This window comes from Tursiops truncatus, chromosome 20, assembly GCF_011762595.2.
Source record: "Tursiops truncatus isolate mTurTru1 chromosome 20, mTurTru1.mat.Y, whole genome shotgun sequence".
NCBI classification, from domain to species: domain Eukaryota; kingdom Metazoa; phylum Chordata; class Mammalia; order Artiodactyla; family Delphinidae; genus Tursiops; species Tursiops truncatus.
In genome coordinates, this window is record NC_047053.1 from 41,797,491 (window position 1) to 41,819,714 (window position 22,224).

Here is a 22,224-nt window from a genome sequence, read left to right on the forward strand (position 1 = left end):
CCTATGTGCCAGGGGCTTTCTATCCTTTATCCCTCCCATTATGTCTATTTAACAGGTGAAGAAACTGAGGCACGAGGGGTTAAGTAAACTGCTTGAGATCAGCAGCTTGGAAACAGCAGAGCTGGATTTGAATGCAGGCAGCCTGGCTCCAGGTGCACAATGGACCTGGACGGCAGGAAGGAGACAGGGTTTGGTGGGAGGAGGGAAAAGAACTCATCGTCTCTGAGGCTGGGAGTTATTCTTGGAGGATATCATCCCTGGAGTCAGACAAACCTGTGGTTGCCCAACTTCTCTGCCTCAGTTTCTTCATCTGTAAAACCGAGATGACAGTACCCACGTCATAGAGCTCTTGTTGAGGATTAAGCGACATGATATCTGTGAAGCGCCTGGCATATAAGTGCTAAATAAGTGGTTGTCCTGATGATCGCTAGTGTTGAATGCGACTGCAGAGGAAAGGAAATCTGCTTGGTCAGAGGAGAGAGTGCGACTGTCCAGGAGGAAGGATTCACAGTCAAGGGCTTGGTGCCCCAGAGGGGAGCGCAGGGGACCGTGGCATCTCCCTACTGGGAGATGTTTGGGGGACAGCTCTGGCCTTTGCAGCCAACCAAGCCCTGCCGGCCAGTGTGTAGGGCTTGGGCATTTTGCTGGGCTGGGTAGGCCCACCTGGGACCCACTGGGGTGGGGATGCTGGTGAAATGAGGGAGCAGGGAGCCGCTTGGAGGGCTGGGATCAGGGGCAGCCTCACGGAGTGGAAATGAAGAGCCAGCCGGGTCTTCCCCACAGCCCAGCCCCCCCCCGCCCCGTCCCTGCAGCGGCACCAGCCGCACCTGGCTCCGTGCATCTGGCTGTGTGGCCTTGAGCAAGCTGCTTCTCTCTGTGGGCCTCTGCTTTCTCATCTGTATAATGGGCTTTGTGCTCTCTAAAGGCATCTCTTGTAGGTTCTTATTCTGATCCAGCTTAGGGTGCCCAGGCCTGCAGAAGTGCCAACGGGTGTAGGGCAAAGGCCACTAGAGGGCAGGGAAGGAGGAGAGGGACAGAGGATGTGGAAGGAGTAAAGGAAGGAGCCCTGGGGCCCTGGTGTGGTTGGTAAGCAGACCAGTAAATGGGGGACGACATGGGACAGAGCCCCCTGGTGCCAGAGGTGATCGTGACACAGGCCTGACCAGGTTGGAGTTTGCAGTGGGTCCAGGAGGCCAGGTTGAAGGAGCGCGTGGGCTCCTCAAGGCCAGTCCATCCCTCTAGGGACAGGCATGGATGGAGCTGCCTTTTGGGGGGAGACCGGGGAGGGCTCTGGCCGAAGGGGAGGGACACGGAGGCTGGGCAGTTGGTGCCAGGTCTCCCCATGATGCTCTGGGACACTCAGGGACCAGGCCGGGTATGAGGAGGTGGCAAAGAATCGCCAAATTCCTTTAGAGGGGTCCTCAAGGCCCACACTCAGAACCAAACCCAGGTGAGGCCATGGGGCTACCTGGCAGCGACCTCCATCCGGCCCCAGCTCCCCTCTCCAGCTGTCTGCATATAGGGCTTTGGGGCCTAAATGTCAGAGGAGGGAGTGGGAAAGGCATGGCCTTCTTCCCTTCCTCCCATGATGGCCCAATGCTGAGTCATCTGCACTGAACCCTGGCTCGGTTTCTCTATCCGGTGGTTGCAGTGCCACTGGGGCAGCTGCAGGGCAGGCCTGGATGTGCTGGTTAAGAGCACGTGGAGAGGCAGCCTGAGCTGGGGCGGGAGGCTCACCTCTGCTGCTGCACAGTCCTGCAGACTTGGGCAGTTTACTAAGCTCCCTGGCCTCAGTTTCCTTGTCTATGAAATGGGATGTTGACGATGATAATGAAGTTCCTACTTCACAGACTTGCTGTGAGGTTTCCATAAGGTAAGACATGAGCACTCAGAACCGGTCCAGCACATAATAAATGCTAGGTGTTTGATTATCATTATTATCACAGTAACCAGTTTATAACTGTAAACAGGGCAGGGGCAGGAGAGGGCAACCTGCAAAGCCCTGTCAGATGCTGTGTGTGTCTTGGTGCACATCAGGGGGCTCTGGGCTGACCTGCTCTATCACTCAGGTCCAGTCTTAAGGCCCAGGGTGCAGACGGGCCAGGCCTGCAGTCACTCCCAACCCCTCAGGACCCAGGCAGGCACCGCAGAAGGCAGGGTGGTCCGTGGTTAGCCCCACCTAGACTGACAGACTACTGACTGAAAAATGAGGGACGTTAGAGTGACGTGATTTGATCAAGGTCACTTGCATTGGATGGGGGGAGTACGATCTGAGGTCTTCTCCCTCCTGACCCTGAGCTAGACTTTCATGAAACAAAGCCAAGCTCCAATCTCTGGTCAGAAAAGAGATGGTGCTCCAGAAACTTCTAGGGAGCTGCAAAGATGGTCACAGAGGCCCTGGCGGACAAAGACCTGGGGAGAGACACTGGGAGGCTCTGGGCTGGGCAGGCATCGTCCCAGGGAAGAGGCTGAGAGGCATGGCCACAGGTGGTCTGTGTGTGTGTGTGTGTGTATGAGTGCAAGCTTGCACACGTGCAAGCTCCCTGCTAGGACTGAGGCTTCTCTACTTCCTGCTTTCTCTGAGATGTGATGGGGGTCAAGCCAGCTCCTGCCATCTTCGTCTCCGTAGATTTTGTTTCCTTCTGATGGATCATTGAAAGTCTCCATGTGGCCCTAGAAACTGAAACTCCCAACCTGACCTCTCCCCATCAGGGAAACTGGCCCAGAGCCTGGGAGGGACTTGACCTGGGCCTCTAATACCATCTTTCCATCCAGGGTTCTTTTCATAGTATTGCATTGCTCCCAGGTGCCCCTGCAAACTGGAAATGCCCATGGCAGAGGGCCGACTCCCTGGATCAGAGCTCTGCTCTTCAAGGGACAGTATACACGCCAGGTCGAAGGTAGTGCGTTCAGATGCCAGGTTTCTCAGGGCCATGGCTTCAGGCTCACAGGCCCTCCATGGCTCCACCTACCCTGAGTACTCACGGAGAAGAAACGATGCCCACAGTGGGCCGCGTGCTTTGTGCCTGCAGTGCCACTGCCTTCTGTCTGCCTGCAGGTCCCTGGCCCTGGGCCAGCAGTACACATCCCTGGGCTCACAGCCCCTGCTCTGCGGCTCCATCCCAGGCCTGGTCCCCAAGCAACTGCGCTTCTGCCGCAATTACATCGAAATCATGCCCAGCGTGGCCGAGGGCGTGAAGCTGGGCATCCAGGAGTGCCAGCACCAGTTCCGGGGCCGCCGCTGGAACTGCACCACCATCGACGACAGCCTGGCCATCTTCGGGCCCGTCCTCGACAAAGGTACCGTCTCTGGGTGGGTAGGAGGTGCGCGAGGAGGTGGGGGGAGGGCATCAGGGCACAGTCACTCTTCCACATCAGGGCGTCTCAGCTCTGAGCCCAGGGTCACCAGGGGAGGGCGATAAAGCTGGTCACGACCTGCGGCCTCCACAGAAATTGGGCCAGGTCCCTCTCTGGCCTGACCCAGGCTGTTGTCGGTGGTTGCCACACCTTCCCAGGTGCTGCTGGGGGCTGGGCAGCCTTGAGATCCCATCCCGAGATCCTAGGGTAGGCTAGGAGGCTGCAGCCTTCCTTTCCTCCTGGCCGGCACAGTGGGTGGCCCCAGGCTTTGATGTGGACTTTCGTGACGTTTTCCCAATGCTGTGTTAAGTGCTATGTAAATCTAGTTTTGGGGTGGGGTGAGAGCACTGTCCCCCTTAGGTCCCTCCCATGTAGAAAATTCTGGAGTTGAGGAAGCTGCCTCGTGCTGGTGGCACTGCATTGCCCCCAGGTGCTTCCGTGGGAAGCTTCAGCTGGTCCCCATGCCCCTGATAGCTGGATATGCCCACGGATTGTGGTGGGGCTAGAGGGTGTGCTGGCTTTTGGGTAACTTGCATCTTGCAACCTGTGAGTCTCATTGGCTGTGTCGCAAATGAATGGGATTCACATTACTTGGCTTTGAACATGAAGGCACTGGGAGAGAGGCATGAGAGGCACAACTGCTCCCAATAAGGGGATTTTGGGGCTGGTGAGTTCTGGGCTGAAGTTGGGCTACTATTTGAGCAATCGCAGTGTCTAGGAATGTAATGACCCAGCTGGCCTCCCGGGAGCTACCATTCCTTTTCCTCAGCAACTTGAACCCTCCTCCGGCCACCACCAGGGCTTTGGCACCCAAACAGGTGAACCGGGCCCTCCCTCCTTTTAGAAGAGTTGCCATTTACAGCCAGAAGGAAAAGGGATCTGAGAACCAGCTGGACCTGGGGAAGGGTTGGGGGGGAGTGGCAGGGAATGAGTGGGGCGAAGCCGACCCCCCATTTTAGAGTGGAGTCCCCCTTTACTGTGTCTCAGGTGCACCTTGTAAGTCCGACCTACAGGCTATTGTCATGGGACAGAAGGGCAATTAGCGAATCAATGGATGATGATTCTGCTTAGCTTCTATTACCAAAGCTAATTATTCCTTGTTTACATAAAAGGTTTGGCCTCCAATTGGGGCCAAGTGGCGGTGGTTTGCAGGTTTGCATTTCAAACCTGATCTTGCAGGCGTGTCAGTCTCCTCGCCTTCCGGTGCCCCACCTCGGGCCAGGTAGTCCTTAATCAAACAGCCTGGCGTCTAGACGCGCTCCCCAAAGCAAGACTCACCTTCTGATTGCTCTTCCCCGCGCGGGACGTTAGCCTGTGAAAACCGGGTCTCTGAGCTTATTATCCCTTCACGTCTGTGTTTAACGTTTTAAATCACCGTTGTAGGTTCTAGGACTTACCTACATCTCGAAATTGCAAGAGGGCAGTTTTGTGTGGGGGGAGGGAGGGAAGGTGTCAGAGACACTGGGAATCTGAGGGAAGCTCTGCGGTCTCCGGGAGGAAGGCCCCCGCATGCGCGCGCGCCCCAGCGCCCAGAGCCCGGCGGGAACGGTTTCGAACGCAGCTCTAGGCTCCACGCTCGGGCCCCGCTTCTGGCGAGTCCCGCACCCCTGCCGTGTGGGCCGCCAGGGTAGACCTCTGCTCACGGCTTTGAGACCCAGGGTGGCAGGGAGGCGGTCTGCTCCGGGGCGCGCATCTTCCGCGGACGCCGGGGACCGACTCCCCGGGGCTGGCCCGCCCGGAGCGGAGGCCGGGGCGGGGCTGCACCCGGGCGCGGGGGGCGCAGGGGTCAGCGGCCGGAAGGCGCGAGGCTGCGACGGCGGGGTGCGGGCGGCGGGGGATCGCGGTCCCCGGGCGGGGCGGGCGGCCCGGAGGGGCTTAGGCGGCTTGAAAAGGGGCCCGAGAGCCGCCCCCCACCGCGCGGCCCATCCCCGCGCCCGCTGCGGCCGCCGAGCCATTCACACGCCCTCTGGCCATTCGGCGCGGCGCGGGGGCGGGGGGCGCCGCTTCAATGGGGATTTCGCGGGCCGGCGCCGGGGCCGGGGGCGCGGCCCGGCCGCGGGAGCCGCCCGTTGCTACGCGGTGGCGGCCGGCCCGGCGGCCCGGGCCCGGCGGCCGCATTATGCGGGTAATGCGGTGTGACACCGCGCGAACAAAGGCGGATTGAGCGGCCCAGCGGGCCCCGCCGGACGGGGACCAGCACAGCAGGGCTGTCAGCGCCGCTCCCAGGCTAATCCCCGCCCCGCCCCCGCCGCCCCCGCGTCCCCGGGGCTGGGAACCGAGCGCGGCCCGGGGCCCGGGCGCCGCCGCCGCCGCGAGAGGCCGCGGGCCGGCCGGAAGCGCGGCGCTCGCCCTTGGCGCCCCCGGCCCCCGGGTCGCTGAGGGGTGGGCAGCCGGGGCCGGGGTCGGAGCCGGGGCGCAGCGCCTCAGGCCTCGGCCGCGCCGTGTCGCAGTCGGCGCTGGCTGCGCGGGTCCACTGCCCAGGCGGGGACCGCTCCCACTCCCCGCCGGCCTGCTCGGGAAGGGGGAGGCACCCTCCTCTGCAGGTGGCCCACGAGGGCCCCGGGGCCTCTGAAGAGATGGCAGTGGCCACGAGGGGTTACCAGGCTCCCTCGTACGCCGAGCTGCCCTCAGCGCTCAGGACCAGAGCCACAGCCCAGGAAAGGAGGCATCCAGGCCAGCAGCCCGGCGCTTTGCAACCTGCCTGGCCTTGGGCAGGTCACCTCCCTGCTCTGGGTTCCTCAGCAGTAAGGAGAGAGATGGTTGGACTGCAGGTCTTTCAGGCCTTTGCCTCCCTAGTTGTCAATGTCTGTATCTGCTAAATGGGCCTGTAATAAGACTTTCTGCCTCACAGGGGTGAGAGGATTAAATGGGATAAAGCACACGAAGGGCAGAATCTGGTGCAAACCCAGCACTCAAAGGTAGTTATCATAATGATGTCAGCGGGGTTGGGGGGGGCACCCTGAGAATCTCTTCTTCTCTTTGCTGGACCCTGGGACAGAAGCAGGGAAGTGCCCTGTGTCCCTCCATCCTCTCGGGAGGGGCTTGGCCTTCTCAGTCCAAAACCTTGGCTTTGTCTGGGTGGAGGACAGGAGAATGGAAGGGGGAAGCTGACATGCTGACCACTGCACTCCTGGTCAGGAACTCTGGTGGCAGAGGGAAGTTGTACCCACCTGCCAGAGTTGCCTTTCCACCCCTGTTTCTAACAGGCTCCACTCTGCCAGCTGTTAAAGCCCTGGGTTAATCAGTTAGCAGCTCTGGGCCTCAGTTTGTTCATCTGTAAACTGGGGATACCCACTAGGGGCTAGGCCAACCAAAGAGGAAAAGGCACTTCTTCTCCCTTGGGGCTGCAGAGCCCCTTTTCGCAGCTGGGGAGGTCAGGGCAGGGCAGCCGCGTCCCAGGGCCCGGCCTGAGCAGCGCCTCCCAATGCCTTCCCCACAGCCACCCGCGAATCGGCCTTCGTGCACGCCATCGCCTCAGCCGGCGTGGCCTTCGCCGTCACACGCTCCTGTGCCGAGGGCACCTCCACCATCTGTGGCTGCGACTCGCATCATAAAGGGCCGCCCGGGGAAGGCTGGAAGTGGGGAGGCTGCAGCGAGGACGCAGACTTCGGGGTGCTTGTGTCCCGGGAGTTCGCGGACGCACGTGAGAACAGGCCGGACGCGCGCTCGGCCATGAACAAGCACAACAACGAGGCTGGCCGCACGGTGAGCCCTGGCCGCCCTCACCCCAGCCCTGCCCAAGACCCCTTTTCCGGACCTGTCCCTGCCCCTCCCTGTGGCCCTTGTGCATTCCTGGCTCCCTGCTCTCCTCTTTCCCCCTCCTTTCTCCTCGGACTGCTCCGGGTCCCCACCCCCACCCCACCCTGGGGATGCGGCAGCCCGCGAGCGCAGGTACCAGCCAGCCCATCCGGTGCACTTCAGCTGCCTGTGTAGGGCTGTGAGACCCATGGACCTGGCTTTGAATTCAGCCTCCATCCTTTCTTATGGTTGCTTGACCTAGGGCTAGTCACTTAAGCTCCCAGCCAGTTTCCCTATCTGTTACATGGGAATAACAATTCTTATTTTCTAGGGCTTTGAGAAGTGGATGTGATTTCTGCCAGTGCTTGGGGTGTGAAGGGGAGGGAAACAAGGTCATCATCCTTCAGGTCTGAGCCTCAGTCCCCAGTCAGTTCTCACCCTGGCATGGTGTAGGAATAGAGAAGGCTTCAGCGATGGGGGTGGGTGGGTCAGAGTGGGAGGGCCTGGGTGTGCTCCCAGGTGGGGTCAGTCTGGGGACCAGCTGCTACTCGTCCTCTTTCTAGACCATCCTGGACCACATGCACCTCAAGTGCAAGTGCCACGGGCTGTCGGGCAGCTGTGAGGTGAAGACCTGCTGGTGGGCCCAGCCCGACTTCCGCGCCATCGGGGACTTCCTCAAGGACAAGTACGACAGCGCCTCAGAGATGGTGGTGGAGAAGCACCGGGAGTCCCGTGGCTGGGTGGAGACCCTCCGCGCCAAGTACGCGCTCTTCAAGCCGCCCACCGAGAGGGACCTGGTCTACTACGAGAACTCCCCCAACTTTTGCGAGCCCAACCCCGAGACGGGCTCCTTCGGCACCAGGGACCGGACTTGCAATGTCACCTCCCACGGCATCGATGGCTGCGACCTGCTCTGCTGCGGCCGTGGCCACAACACAAGGACGGAGAAGCGGAAGGAGAAATGCCACTGCATCTTCCACTGGTGCTGCTACGTGAGCTGCCAGGAGTGTATCCGCATCTACGATGTGCACACCTGCAAGTAGGGAGCCAGGTAGGGTGGCCCGGTGGGGAGGCTGGGGTGCCTTGATGCAGGGCACTGGGTTTGGCTGTCTCCTCTTCTTGGCAACCCTGTTCTGTTTCTGGGCGGTCCAGGACACGTTTCCAAAGCCAAGATAGGAAGCCAGGATTTCCCAAGCTTCAGTGGGAACGGTCCTTGGGCAGTGTCTTGGTGGATTACACAAAGCACAGATAATAGCCAAGTGTGTACACACGAGGCTGCAATTGATTAAATTTGTGTACAAGTTAGTAAGTAAATTAGGAGCCAGGTCAATTTTTCACACAGCCACTAGCTATCATTATTGAACATCTGTGGAGCCAGAGGAGGGACTGTGGGGTTGGAGGCTGGGACGCCCGACTTCTGGTCTTGACTGTGCTTCTAACTTCCTGTTCTTTCACTTCTTTGGGCCTCAGGTTTCTTACTGTCAAGTGAGGGGGTTAAAATACTTGAAATAGCAGGCCAAAACGTCTCTTGTGCCCCTGAGGCAGAGTCGTTTTGCATCCACCTTGAACTTAGAGGGCAGGTTTTTGCGCAAGCGTTAACTCCTACCATCCTCAAGGAGGTGGGCGGGAGGAAGCGGTGTATAAGCCCATATCCCGGCAGATCTGAAGCTTGGGTGGAGCGGGGCACACTCTCACCGTGTTTATGGACGGTGATGGGGAGGAGGAAGGAGTCAAGCTCAGAGTGATGGTGGTGAGTAATCAAGGGATCAAAGGCTGGTGGATTAGGCTCCCACGCTCCCCAGAGGTGGCCTGCGCGGGAGACACTCTTGCCCGGCCCTCGGGTCCATAGGTCCCCAGGACAGGTCAAGATTGGCGTGTGGTGGTCCTGGTCTTGGAGGGTCTCTAAGGCCCAAGGGAGGGTTTCTCCCCTTTCTCTGCCCTGAGAAGGGGCCTGATCTACAGGGGTCCGAGCCCTGGTCCAGCTTCCACCACTCGCCCACCTTGTGACCCAAACAAGACCATCTCCTCATCTGTCATCCTCCCCAGAGGTGCCGTGAGGAACAAAGTGAAGGACACTGGAGACGGTGCTTGAACTGTTGTGAAGGACTCCCCTGCCTGGGTCATCGCTGCCTGGGGCTGTGTCAGCGAGGGCACCCCACTGGGCGATGCGGTCCCACACAGGGCGGGACTGGGGGAGGGGTCGGACTTCTGTGCTGCATGGAGGGACCTCACGTGCTGGGGAGAGCTCTGCTGGAGGGGTGGCTCAGCCAGTCTGGGAAGCCCCTCTGCGTAGCTCAGGTTCCGTCCTGGCAGGTGCAGAGTCTGGGAAGACAGCAGGAGGTACCACTTTCCTTGGTGTCTGAATAAAAGCAGTGTGGGGAGTGGAAAGAGGACAGAGGCGGTTCTACCTCCACCACTTCCCAGCTGGAAGCCCAGTTTCCTCATCTGTACAGCAGTGGTGATGATGTGGGCCTAGCAGAATTTTCCTGCGGTTCAAGCAAGCCAGCAGATGTGAATGCTCGTCTGAATAGGGTGCTAACAGAAAGTGATAAATGCCATGAGAGCCAGGACATGAGGGCAGTCATCGTGCAAGGAAACGGTGTCATCACTTGGGCAGTTTCATCTACTGCTTTTCAAAACGGTGGAAGAGAAGTCAGTGGATAAGAGAGAACGCCCAGGCTCCCTGTGGCTTGTCAGGTGGAAGGAATGTTTGAAACCTGCGGTGCTTCCTTCCTCTGATGTCCACTCTGGCCAGAGGCAACAGTGTCCCCGCTGTCAAGCAGGATACGGCTCTGGCCATTCTGAGAGGAGGCTGGGGGGAAATCGGAATTTTGGAACACTAGCCCTGGAGGGGGCACAGAGGGCCGTTTGTCTAGCCTGCCCATTGCACAGATAAGGACACTGAGCCCAGGGCTCTGCCTCCAGAAAGGCCCCATATGTGGGTCCTGCAGAGGCCACAGCGGCAGCAGCCCAGGCCCCGGCAGTGGCTCTACGGGGCTCCAGGGTGTCACAGCTCTGTTCCAGCACCTCCCCTCCCCTCCCCTCAGTGAGCAGCCGAGAGAAGCCATCTGCCAGGTGGGAAGGAGATGCTGGGTTTGCCCTCAGTGTCCATAAAAATCCCCCACCTGCGATCTGATACTGATCGTAAGAAGAGGCAACACTCTCCATCAGCCTTCTGTTCCCCGTTTCTGAGACAGAATGGCATTGCCCCCAGTCTTATGGAAAGTACTACGTGGATGTGGTTTCAACATGCCACACCCAGGTAGAGGGTGGCCCCCCGGGCCCCCATATATGGACACTCTGGAGTCCTTGCTCTGGGACAAGTGGAGAATCATCCCCCAGTGTGGTGCCTTTCTGACAAACACTCAGTTTGGTGAGTGATGTGGGGCAAGTTGTTTTGCCTCCGAGCCCCAGTTCCCTCACCTGTGGACTAAAGGTCATCCGTACAGACAGCCCTGGCACAGGGTCCAAGGAAGCAGCAAAAGATTCCAAGGCTGAGTGGAGCTGACCTCCAAGGGCGACTTCCCCCAGGCCTGCTGCTGGTCTGGAGCCACAGGCTGAGACCAGTTACCTTTCCTGTCCTTTCATCCACACCGACACTCTGCAGGCAAGATGAGAACTTTGGAGACAGGCTGGCAGGGACTTCAGGGAACAGAGCCTGCAGCCTTTCTCTTGGCTGCACTGTCTCCAGTGCAGGTGGGAGAGAGAAGGGCGCCCCAGAGCAGGACGTGTACCCTCCACACTCTCGGGGAGGAGCCCCAGTCAAGATGCTTTATGCCACAGGAAGGCCAGAGTCCTGGGCCTTCCTTGTGGGGAAACCTCTTTCCATTGCTTGTAGATTTTGTCCAGTGTCTCAGGCTAACCACTGATTTCCTACCTTACGAGTTCCAGGTTTATTCCTTGTTATTCAGATTCTGTGAGCACAGTAAGCTGGAAAGGGCTCTGCGTGAGAGTCAGGTGGCCTGGCTGACCCCAAGTCCTGGGTCTGTCACTATCTTGCAGCGAGACTTTGGACGTGTCCTTTTAATCTTGCTGAGTCTGTTTCTCTCCATGTAAAAGTCTACTGGCCAAGGAGTTGGGGTTGATTGGGAACACCCGTCAGAGCCCTTTGGGCTTAAATCCTTTGTGACATGTAAATACAAATACAAATGAAGAAAATGTACACATCGGTGCTCCTATGAGAAGGAATTATTCATAATGTAATAGATTATCTTCTGTTTGGACAGCTTGATACAGAAACACAGTGTACAGGAGTTTATGAAGCTGGGAATTGGGCCCTAGATCTGCAAGGTTTCTTCCAGTCTCTATGCAAGACAGGTTCCTATGTCAGTCTCGTTACCTGCTACTGGGCTTCCTGTTGCCCAAGCCCCAGCTAGAGGGTGGAGAGGTAGGATGTGGATCCCAGCGTGTAGACGCTGAAGCTCTACTGCTCTGTAGCTCCCACGCCCTTCCTCAGTGGTAGACCCCAGGTAGCGGAGGGAGCATGGAACAGCCACTGGAGTCTCCTGTTACCTCCAAGTTCAAGAGAAATGCTGAGACACCTGATCAGCAGCCTCTGAGCTTTGCACCCTGTGGGTGGTCTCTCTGGGAAAATAATCATGTTCCTAATTCTTCCTCTTTACTTTCCAAAGGGCACTGGGAACGGGTGAAGCGTGTGGCTGGGCAGATTCACCGAAGTCCTCTGGGAAGCGGGACCCAGAGCCGGGCTCAGCCCTCAGCATCAGACAGCAAGGAATCCGGACTGTTGCCAGATGCACGTGTGGTAAATTACCTGGATCCAACCCGCCCGCTGCCTGGGAGGCCTCCCTCCCTTCTCTCTCATCTTAAGTTTCTCACCCTACTCTGGATGGTGTGTGGTTTTTAAAGAAGGGGCTTTCTTTTTAGTTCTCTAGGGTCTGATAGGAACAGACCCGAGGCTTATCTTTGCACATATTAAAGAAAATAAAAATGGAAAAAAAAAAACCCCACAGAAAACCACTTCTACTCCAACAGAACAGGCTGGGCTCATGTGAGCGCTCTGCCTGGTGGTAAAGACATCAACGTGGGCAAGATTCTGTTTCCCAGCTGCTTCTTCTGGTGACATTCCAAGATGCCTGCGAGGTGAGAGTTAGGAAGTAGGACAAAGCCCTGCAGTCTCCTTTTCTCTGTCTACTCCCATTCAAATCTGATAGACTTTCACATTCTGATAAAAGCCATAGGTTTAGCTGGGATCAAGTGGTAGGGAGGCCCAAGGCAATCGTTAGAGTCAGGTTTTGAGTTTGAAGAACCGGGAGTTCCAGGCGGCCTGGTAAAGCTGTTTGAAGAGCAGCGGTATGTTCTTCTCAGTCCCATTTTCTCTGTAACCCTGTTCTGCACGAGAGGCTCTTGGGAACTGCAGTCAGATCTCAAAAATCTTTTTCTACCATTCTGCAGTTTCCACCATTAACGCAGTACTTTTTTTTTTTTTTTTTCTGTAGTGAACGTTGTAAATAGGTTATGTGTGTGGGGCAAGCCTCCTCTAGCTCCAATGGCTTCCTGAAGAAAGTGGTATCTTTAAAGGGGCCATTCTGTCCCTCCCAGCCCTGCTCACCTGCAGATTCTCCATAAAAACAAACTCCAGGTTGAGCAGTTGGACTGTAGGTCACCTTAGTATAAATTAGACAAAGGGTCAGAGGGAGAGTAGCAATATATTCCTGAAGTTCCAATGTTGTGGCTAGTAGATGGGGAGGATACCGATGATTCCTTCGTTTCCTCTCCTATAAGGACACGTCGTCCTGCATCCTTGTCTTTCGTTGGCCTGCGTGAGGAAACAGAAATGCAGAGTTCCTTCACACAGGTCTTCCGGCCTCACCTGTATGCTGACAGCATCAATCCGTGCAGACACCAAGGATCAGCATTAGGTGTTCAAAGTGGGGCAAGCCGTCACTTGCTCCCTTGGGTAAAGCGTCTCACAGCTGAGTCCTCCTTGATCCACACGGGTCCTCTGGAGTGTCCTAGAGGAAGCGAGCACAGTGGAGGCAAACGGGTCTGATGGTACGAGTCAGTGCAACAGCTCTGCCTTAAGAGTCAGAAAGAAGAGATGCAGCAGGGGCACAGTACAGAACACAGTGATTTCTTCCTCTTCCCCCTTCTCTCTTTGCCTAACACTGACCTAAGGTACCGGGTCAAGCCATCTTCCTATGTGCTCAGGCAGGTTCGCCAAGACGACTGGCTAGAAGCCATGCCTGCGCTCTTGAATCTGCTGGCAGTGAGCCCTGCTAAAAAGATACACATCCCATCCCCTCTAGAGAGTCTGAAATGCCCCTCCCCATCTCAGACTGAAGTTTCATATCATGTCAACCAGATAATGCTTGCTTTATGTGAGAATTCTTTCAGCAGAATGGATACAAATTTTCAAAACAGTCTTTTCATATCTATGTATTCTGTATTAAAAGTGATAAAGTCATGTTTCTGGGGCGTATTCAAGTAGCTGACAAGTAATTATTTAATAATAGTACATTGAGTGCATTGTAATTATTCTCGCCATAGTCAGGTAATAGTATCCAACAGAAATTTCCTACCAACCTGCTGTATCCAAAGTTTTGTAAAAAGTTGTAGAAGTTGTTGATCTTTTTGATTTTATATTCAAAAAGTCTCTTTTTATAAATATTATTTATTATACAATGTATATACCTTTGAGTTAACTAAGATTATATATTATATAAATATATATATATTTGGAGAAAATATATTTCATCATGCAGTTTTTTTCTGTTAAGTCATTAAAGAGAAGGTAAACAAACTTAAAATGGATACATTGTACAATGTGTGGAGTTTCCAGATTAATGCTTAGGAGGTCAAGAATATGAGATTCTGAATGTGGTTGCCTCCACTTTCACTCTGAAATTAGTGGCCCAAATTAAGGTAATTTCCTTTGTTTTCTAAGCAAGATCATCTGAGACGTCATGAACAGTAAGTCTGATCTACTAAAGGACTTTCTTACAGGCTTACTTCGTTCTAAATCAGCTTCTAACAAAGAATTTCCAGTTTTAGAAGTCAGCAATTGGGGCAGTAATTCACCTCATACACCCCAGCACTTCCAATGCACAAATTAATGTCACAAACACTGAGATACGGCTCGAGGCCCACAGACCATGGGGTTGGCCACCGACTTAATCCCTTTCTAACCCATGTTTTCAACTCCATTTATTGGGAAAATAGGATTTGCTTTACTGAAAATGAAACTTGAGTGGACATGGCTCTCCCCTGCTAGTTCCACTTGAGAGCTAAGCTTCGGAAAGGGTAGGTTGGCGGGAAAGAAGAAATGGTGTGCCCTGGGCTCTGGAACAGGTGTCGTTTGAAGGTTTAGATCTGTTTGGGCAGAACAGACCCACTAGTGGGCATGCTCTTGGGAAGGCCATTCTCTCCTTGGACTGAGGCTCCTAGAGGACTCACCTGAAGCTAATAGGTAACGCCTTTTCATCAATGAGATGCTGTAACTCAGTCTTATGACCACAGACAATCCTTTGGTCTTCAGACCTACCCATAAAATGTCACCTTCGGTTTACTTGGCACAGCAAAAATGTTTTCTCTTCCTTTTTCTTTCTCCTGATTTACCTTTAGTAGGAGTAAGTAAATTCATCTCACTTCACAGAAAAAACAACAGAAAAATAGAGGGGTCTGCCTTGTGCGGTGGAGATGGGCTGCCTGTGCTCTAACCTTAGATTAGGGATGGCTACTAGAAGTTCATGAACTTGCTTTTGCCCGTGACATGTCTTTATTTAGTACCTGAAAAGCTCAAATCACAAAAATGGTGGTTTCGGCTGTGCAATGAATCGGACGTGGAAAGGATACAGATCTCCCCGTCTCATGGAGCTGCTCATCTTTGTATTTCACTTTTACATGAAGCTAATACTCATCTACCCAGTATTTTGGGCACTTTTTTTTAACCTATAAAATCGCCAAATATTTAAATGGCCCCTGGTCACACTCACCGAGGCCATTGGTAATCCTTTCTGTGATTAATTATATTCTATGATTTAAGAGAATACAGTTTATAGCAGTGCTTGAACATTTAGTTTCTCCATAAGCATGAATACTATTAAACATCTAAAAACAAGAGGAAGATCCGCCCCCCGAAAAAAAATCCAAAAGAAAGAAAAGATAATATAATGGGAATCATTATTATCTTTCAAAGCAGTATTATTTTATGAAGAAAGAAGGGAAGGGAAGTGTGTGAGAGAGTTCAAGGATGAGGGGATGAGGTACAAATAAAGGCAGAAGGAAGAAGCAAGGCTAGGGGAACGATGATGGTGAGATTATTCTAGGCGCGTCAGACGGTGGTGTCCAACGAGCCAACGGCGGGCGTATCCACACCGGCCCTGGGGATGTGGATGTGTGCTCATGTGCATGGCTCACCTACAAGCACACACAAGTGAACTTATTTCAGCAAAATTATGGCTGCTATAGTGTCATCATTTCTCCTAGCTCAACAGAGGACTTTCTAGGAGGCAAAAAATGATCTTACCATTAATCTTATACTCCCCAAATGGAGTGACAGGGTCAGCTGTGTGGAGGCTGTACGCTGGGAAAATTTCAAACCTGAATCCCCCTTGCAAACTGTCTCCGCTCCTTGGGATTCTTGCCGATCGCAGGCGCCATCTCCTGCATCTTAATGTCACGGTGTCCACACAGCACACGCCCTCTGTGGGCCCAGCTCCAAGACCCAGTCTCAGCACTGCTTGCCAGCTGAAGAGAAACTTTGGATCATTTTGCAATAACTTCTGAAATCTACATGCTTTTTCGAACTCTCGTACACACCTTTCCCAGTCACTTCTTTGAAGAGGCTTATGGATCAAGTTGCCAGGCAAGGAAGATGAAATCTTGCTTTTTCCTTCTGTGTTTGGGCTGGGTCGGTTGTTTATAGCTGACTCAGTGCTTCAGCAAGTCTGTTTACCAGGATTTGATTATTATACACACTTAAATCTGCTTCAAGACTTGTTGCTGAAACTTAGGGAGGCTGTTCACTGTAGTTTTTAGGATATGAAAAAGCCTTAAAGTAAAACAAATTTCAGGTTTGACCGTCATTATCCAGGTTTTCTGTGTTACATTAAAAAAAAAAAAAGGTGTTTCAGGGAAGTTGTACAACTTCAGAAAGGATAAAAGAACCTCCTTTTCTGAGGTTTTAATTACATCTTCTGATAAAAAGTAGCCTGTTAACAGTTCATCCATAGAAGAAGAAATCTAAGGCAGCAGATAGTGGAGTCTCCTTTGCTTTATCACCAGGCCGTGCTGTAATCTCGAACGCTCTCTGCCCAGCATCGGCTTTGAAGAGTTCCGGGATGGCTCTAAGACATTCTCAAGGCTATGCAGGGACCAGGTGACCTCAGGGTCCTCCTCCCAGGAGGGTGTGGACAGCTCCTGGGGAGCTGACCCTGCTGTTGGAGGAGCCCTGAGGTTGACCTCTCCCCACAAGCCTTGCTGATTTTCTGGGTGGCTTTTACTCCTAACCCGAGCCACCTCTAAGGATCAGGGTTTAGGCTAAAAGATCTGATAGCTCAGAAACATGCAAATGGATGAAGGATACCAAAACGAACCATGTGAAGAAATCTCACTGAGAGTGTTTGAGTCCCTTGGCTTGTACATATCATAGGAAGGAGTAATTCTACTTGAGAAACAATTTTCCCTTCCGGTTTATTACTAACCCACTTATGGCTTTGGTACACTTCAGTTTTCTAGTAAAGGGAAATAAGTAAAAGAGGTATAAAGATTCTTATTGTGCACTAACTTTATAAAATATGCTATCAATCTGTATTTCCTTTATTTATTTATTTATTTTTACATCTTTATTGGAGTATAACTGCTTTACAATGGTGTGTTAGTTTCTGCTTTATAACAAAGTGAATCAGTTATACATATACATATGTCCCCATATCTCTTCCCTCTTGCATCTCCCCCCCTCCCACCCTCCCTATCCCACCCCTCTAGGTGGTCACAAAGCACCGAGCTGATCTCCCTGTGCTATGCGGCTACTTCCCACTAGCTATCTGTTTTACATTTGGTAGTGTATATATGTTCATGCCACTCTCTCACTTCGTCCCAGCTTGCCCTTCCCCCCTCCCCATATCCTCAAGTCCATTCTCTAGTAAGTCTCTGTATTTCCTTTAAATTAACTATATTTTCTGAATGATTAAAATCAGAGATTTTAAAATAAAAATCATCCATCTCCTTACACTAGTTAAAACAGGGAGGGGCTTTTCTGATCCCTTTCTTCATACACTCATATCAGTTATGTATATTGTTTTGTACAAAATATTTGGTCTACAGAATGTTTTCAAGTATATGTACTCTTTATTGCATTCCTTCATTTGCATTAAACAATATTTATATTTTTTCAATATAGTTTTGGACAAAACACAAAGACATTAACCTTATTTAACAAGACACATAAGTTAATACAATGTGTGCTGCTTTCACGGGAAGAGAAAAAAGAGGCAAGATCTAAAACAGATAAGGGAATCCAGGATATTGGCCACCAGCAATCACAGAATTTCACAATACAATCCACCTAAAAAAAACACAACAAAACAGCCACAAAATAAGCTAGGGATGAAAACCCAAAAGAAAGTAGTTGTGACATACAAGTCTACCGAAAATATACAGAGAGCAAGACCTGGAGATAATTTACCTTCTACCATGGGGACAGATGACATAGCTACACCCAAGTACCTGATGCGTGACAAGCCTTACAGGTGGTGTTAGGTACCTTCAGGTGGCTCCTGATTGCTTGTCCTAGAAGTTTAAGCAGCAACGGAGAGAGAGTGGCATGTTCCACAAGTCTCCTCACCAAACATGACGACCTGATCAAATGTCTTCAAACTCGGCTTACACCACCGTTCTCCTTCTCTTTGGAAGAAGTGCATAGTGGGGAAAGGAAACGTCTTCAGTGTATTGGAATGGATGTTAAAAGACTGAGGGGAGAGGACTAGAAAGCGGTTTATTTTTTCTGGAAAATAGTGTTTTATTTATGCTAGGTAGTACAGATAATTTAAAGGAAGGATACATTCTAAGTAAGTCATTAAGCTAAGGAAAAAGGAAAAGTGGTGATACTAGATAAGCCTTTAATATTAAACTAAGGGATTGACCCATTCAGAGTTGGACACTAATGAGTGCTGAGAGGGTTTTAAGTTACTTTCATGACGCCTTTCTGTTTAGGGGTGTGTGCTTTTTCCATACACATCTCTCACAAGCTGTTAACAACATCTACCAAATGGTAATGATTAGCATATCTCTTGCCACAGAGCAAATTACTTATATTAAGGGGGTGTCACAGCCAACATGGTAATAATCTGACTTTCTGTTAAGAAAGATCTCCTGACTGCAACTTGGAAACATCTCTGAAAATGACTGAGAACAGCATCTTAGAAATTCAAAGCCCTGTTTCTTTAGGCAAAGATAACCAGGCTTCCGGGAGAACCTTTAACCGTATATCCAATTACCTTTAGTGTTAGCACAAGGAAGTTACAAAATAATCCCTTTGAACCCATACCTCTATTCACTGCTCCTGGTTTACATGTAGAAAGTCTTCCTTCTACTCCGTGAACTGCTGTGTTGCAACATCGTTGCGTTTATTGAGAGTTTTTGGCTGACGGTGGTGGTAGGGAGCTTAGAATGTGTAGTGTTCACAAGCACAGTATGTTTCCCACGTTTAAAGACTGAGCAAGAAGGAATCGGCTTGCACGGAAAGGTGAGCACAGCATATTCTAAAGCAAATTTATACCTTCCACAAAACTGGGTATCTCAATAAGCACAAGGAAGCGAGTTTCACTGCACTAATCATGCAGAGCGAGCACGTGTTGAAGGTAGGGAACATTTCACTTTGTCCAGTATCTTGAGTAAGTCGAGTGAAGATCCCAGGCCACCTTCACCTTGGTCCCTTTCCTTGGTCACTTTGTATCTGAAAATAGTTCATTTTCAAAGTCGAGGGGGCTACTGAAAAAGACATATCCAAAACACAAAAAACAGATGACGGTCTGCAAAAAGCCGTTCATCACAAAACCACACTAAAAGCTTCTTAGTGGCTTTTCTACATTTTTCACTATGTATTTGCTATTAGATGAGCATTTCACAAAAGAAAGTGGTTATGCTCCATGCAATTTAAAAGCAGGTTCCAATAAATATGTACCACTGAGCTTTTTCCTGCCTTGTGACAAGGAAGTTTTGCAAAGCAGGACAGGGAGAGCAAACCAAAAGTACAACCCATTTCCTTGCTTGGTCTCCTAGACCTACAACACAGCCAAGAATTCTAATAAATGGAAACAAAGTTGTCCAAGAGAGGTTGAGAATTCAAATTCACATGCACTGTACAGCAACTCTTAGAATAGGCACATGGGTTTAAAAGAGTGGGAAGTCTGGCTGGCGGTCTTAAGTGTCGCATGTACTTACGCTCCTTCTTCTCTCAAGAGGGCCAAGAATTTTCTCACACGGTATTCAGGATCCATCTAAACACATCAGAAGAAATAAAGACAACGGGTTAGTGGTGCCTTCTAATAACGATGCACTTACTTCATGCCAAGAAAATGATCGGGTTTATACTTCCTTAGCGCTTTGCTGAGTCACAGAAATGTGTTACCTCCTCCTTGACCAGTATTCTGATACACAGCAAAGCAGACTGTGCCACTCAAGGGAAGTGAATGGGATTTCCCAGCATAGAGAATCGCCATGCACGAGGTTGCGAATGACCCAGCTGGTCATCCACAGGCACCTCAGTTGAGCGCTCCCTTAGCTAGCACCGGGTGAGGAGGCAGCACTGAGAGGCACCAAGTGTGAGACCGGGGCTGCCCATTCATGGGGGTGCACACGGCATCCAATCCACAGGGTTCATCGAAGGCATCAAAGTAAGACCAAAACTGAAGAAACCAATTGGTGTTGATTAAGCAACTAGAAAATAGCTTATTAACTCTATATAATGGACACTTGAGCTTTTCTTAGCCTTGGTCTCTCTTGCATAGTTTCTTCTTTGCAATTAATGAAAAAAATTGTGCTGAAACTAAAAAAAAAAAGAACAGTGGGGCTGATTCCTCTGACATGCTCTCTGGATAATCTGGGTCTCTTGTGACTGAGAACCACATTGTGAGTCTAAAAAAAAGATGGGGGAGTTAGTTCTGGCTCATGTTGTAGGTTCAGGTTGTTATTATTAATTATCCCTACTCATTTTCATTTCATATTCATATTTCTACTAATTTGTTTAATTATATTCTCATTGGTCCACCAGAGATGTGAAGTAATCTAAAAAATGATCATTAGAAACATCTTTAATGGGGCTCCCCTGGTGGCGCAGTGGTTAAGAATCCGCCTGGCCAATGCAGGGGACATGGGTTCGAGCCCTGGTCCGGGAAGATCCCACATGCTGCGGAGCAACGAAGCCCGTGCGCCACAAATACTGAGCCTGTGCTCTAGAGCCCACGTGCCACAACTACCGAGCCCGCGTGCCACAACCACTGAAGCCTGCGCGCCTAGAGCCTGTGCTCCACAACAAGAGAAGCCACCGCAATGAAAAGCCCGCGCACTGCAACGAAGAGTAGCCCCCACTCGCCACAACTAGAGAAAACCCTGCGTGCAGCAACGAAAACCCAATGCAGCCAAAAATAAACAAATTTATAAAAATTTAATTCCTTAGGATTAATTTTTATTGTAAGAAACACAATAAATTTTTATTGTAAGAAACACACCTAACTTTTAAAAAATGTTCCAGGGCAAGGAGTCTGTTTCCCAAGAGGGAACTCCCTGCCCTCCAGGAATAGCTTTCAAATGCTCAGTGCAGCTGTGGGTAAATGTGCAATTGGACTCCCCCCTCCAACCACTTTTTTTTTTTTTTTTTTTTAAGATTTCTTCTCTTCTATCCCAGAAAAACATCTGAACAGAAGTTTCAAATGTATCAAAGTTAAGAGGTCAGACTACAAAGGACTAAGAAAAAGTGTGAATATTTAACAAGAGAAACATTTTTCCTCTTTGGGAATAGAATTACATATGAGTCAATTGTCAAGTTCTTTAAAAAAAAATGGAACTGGCTGGAGTTCCGCTGTAGTCAGTACTTGCAGGTCTTTGCCCATTAAATATATTTAATATGTGTGAGCAAGGACTTACTGACTTGCCTGTAGCTATGGAATTAAAAGTCAAGAGAAAGGGAGGAAAAAAGTAATCTAGATAAATGACTTTATTCCCTCAGGTGACATCCAGTCAGAGCAGATCCTCAGCACTGTGCAAGTTTTAACAGAATTGTGTATAGTGAACAGAGAGGTAACATGACTTACATTCTGCTAAACTACATGCCTCTTCACTTAGGCTCGGTCTCTCTAAGGCAGAGCTAAAGAGAATTCACTCAGCTGCACCAAATCCATTTGATGTGAAGGGGTTCAAACTCAGAGGCCTATGAAGTGTCAGTCGCTGAAGATTAGGCCTGAGTGCCCCACTCTCACTTTCCACCCCACATACAGAGGAAGCATTAACTTGATCACTGACCGGTGGGCATCAAAGGAAGAGGAAGGGGTAGGGATTGGGGAGAAAAACCCACATAGTTTCTTCTATGCAATTATTGAAAAAAAATTGTGCTGAAACTTAAAAATTGAAGAGTAGAGCTGACTATCTGACAAATTTATCTTTTCCAAGGAAAGAGCCAATGTATATGCACCTTTACCAAGAATAATCCTAAGCAAAGTGGTTTGTCTGTAACTTTAATTTACTGCTCAAAATGAAAAATAAATAAATTGGCTTTAAAAGAGTCCAGCTGAAAGTTCAGTAAATTAAACTTTAGGTTTCTGAAAGCTACAATTTTATTTTAAAATAAATTTACCGGGCTTCCCTGGTGGCGCAGTGGTTAAGAATCCACCTGCCAATGCAGGGGACACGGGTTCGAGCCCTGGTCCAGGAAGATCCCACATGCCATGGAGCAACTAAGCCCGTGTGCCACAAATACTGAGCCTGTGCTCTAGAGCCCACAAGCCACAACTACTGAGCCCGTGTGCCACAGCTCCTGAAGCCCATGTGCCTAGAGCCCGTGTTCCACAGCAAGAGAAGCCACCGCAATGAGAAGCCCACGCACCACAACAAAGAGTAGCCCCTGCTCGCCACAACTAGAGAAAGCCTGCGCACAGCAATGAAGACCCAATGCAG

At 51.1% G+C, this 22,224-nt stretch overlaps 2 protein-coding genes across 6 annotated transcripts in view; one reads left to right on the top strand and one right to left on the bottom strand.

Moving 5' to 3' along the window:
* Positions 1-13,519, top strand: part of WNT3 (Wnt family member 3) — a 49,077-nt gene extending 35,558 nt beyond the window's left edge. Inside the window, exons 2-5 of one of the 2 annotated variants that reach the window (XM_019944408.3) lie at positions 3,059-3,300; positions 6,797-7,062; positions 7,659-8,134; positions 11,727-13,519. In XM_019944408.3, coding sequence (XP_019799967.3) covers positions 3,059-3,300; positions 6,797-7,062; positions 7,659-8,134; positions 11,727-11,922 — 1,180 coding nt within the window. In that variant the 3' untranslated portion in view covers positions 11,923-13,519. Of the gene's footprint in view, positions 1-3,058; positions 3,301-6,796; positions 7,063-7,658; positions 8,147-11,726 lie in introns of both variants that reach the window. The other variant, XM_019944409.3, reaches the window with a different exon arrangement.
* A 3,864-nt stretch (positions 13,520-17,383) lies between these two features.
* NSF (N-ethylmaleimide sensitive factor, vesicle fusing ATPase) overlaps positions 17,384-22,224 on the bottom strand; it is a 156,167-nt gene continuing 151,326 nt past the window's right edge. For 2 of the 4 annotated variants that reach the window (XM_019944419.2, XM_019944417.2), the window contains exons 20-21: positions 19,498-19,553; positions 17,384-19,009 (exon numbers count right to left, since the gene is read on the bottom strand). In XM_019944419.2, coding sequence (XP_019799978.1) covers positions 18,889-19,009; positions 19,498-19,553 — 177 coding nt within the window. In that variant the 3' untranslated portion in view covers positions 17,384-18,888. Of the gene's footprint in view, positions 19,045-19,497; positions 19,554-22,224 lie in introns of those variants that run through there. The other 2 variants (XM_019944420.2, XR_012328416.1) reach the window with 2 other exon arrangements.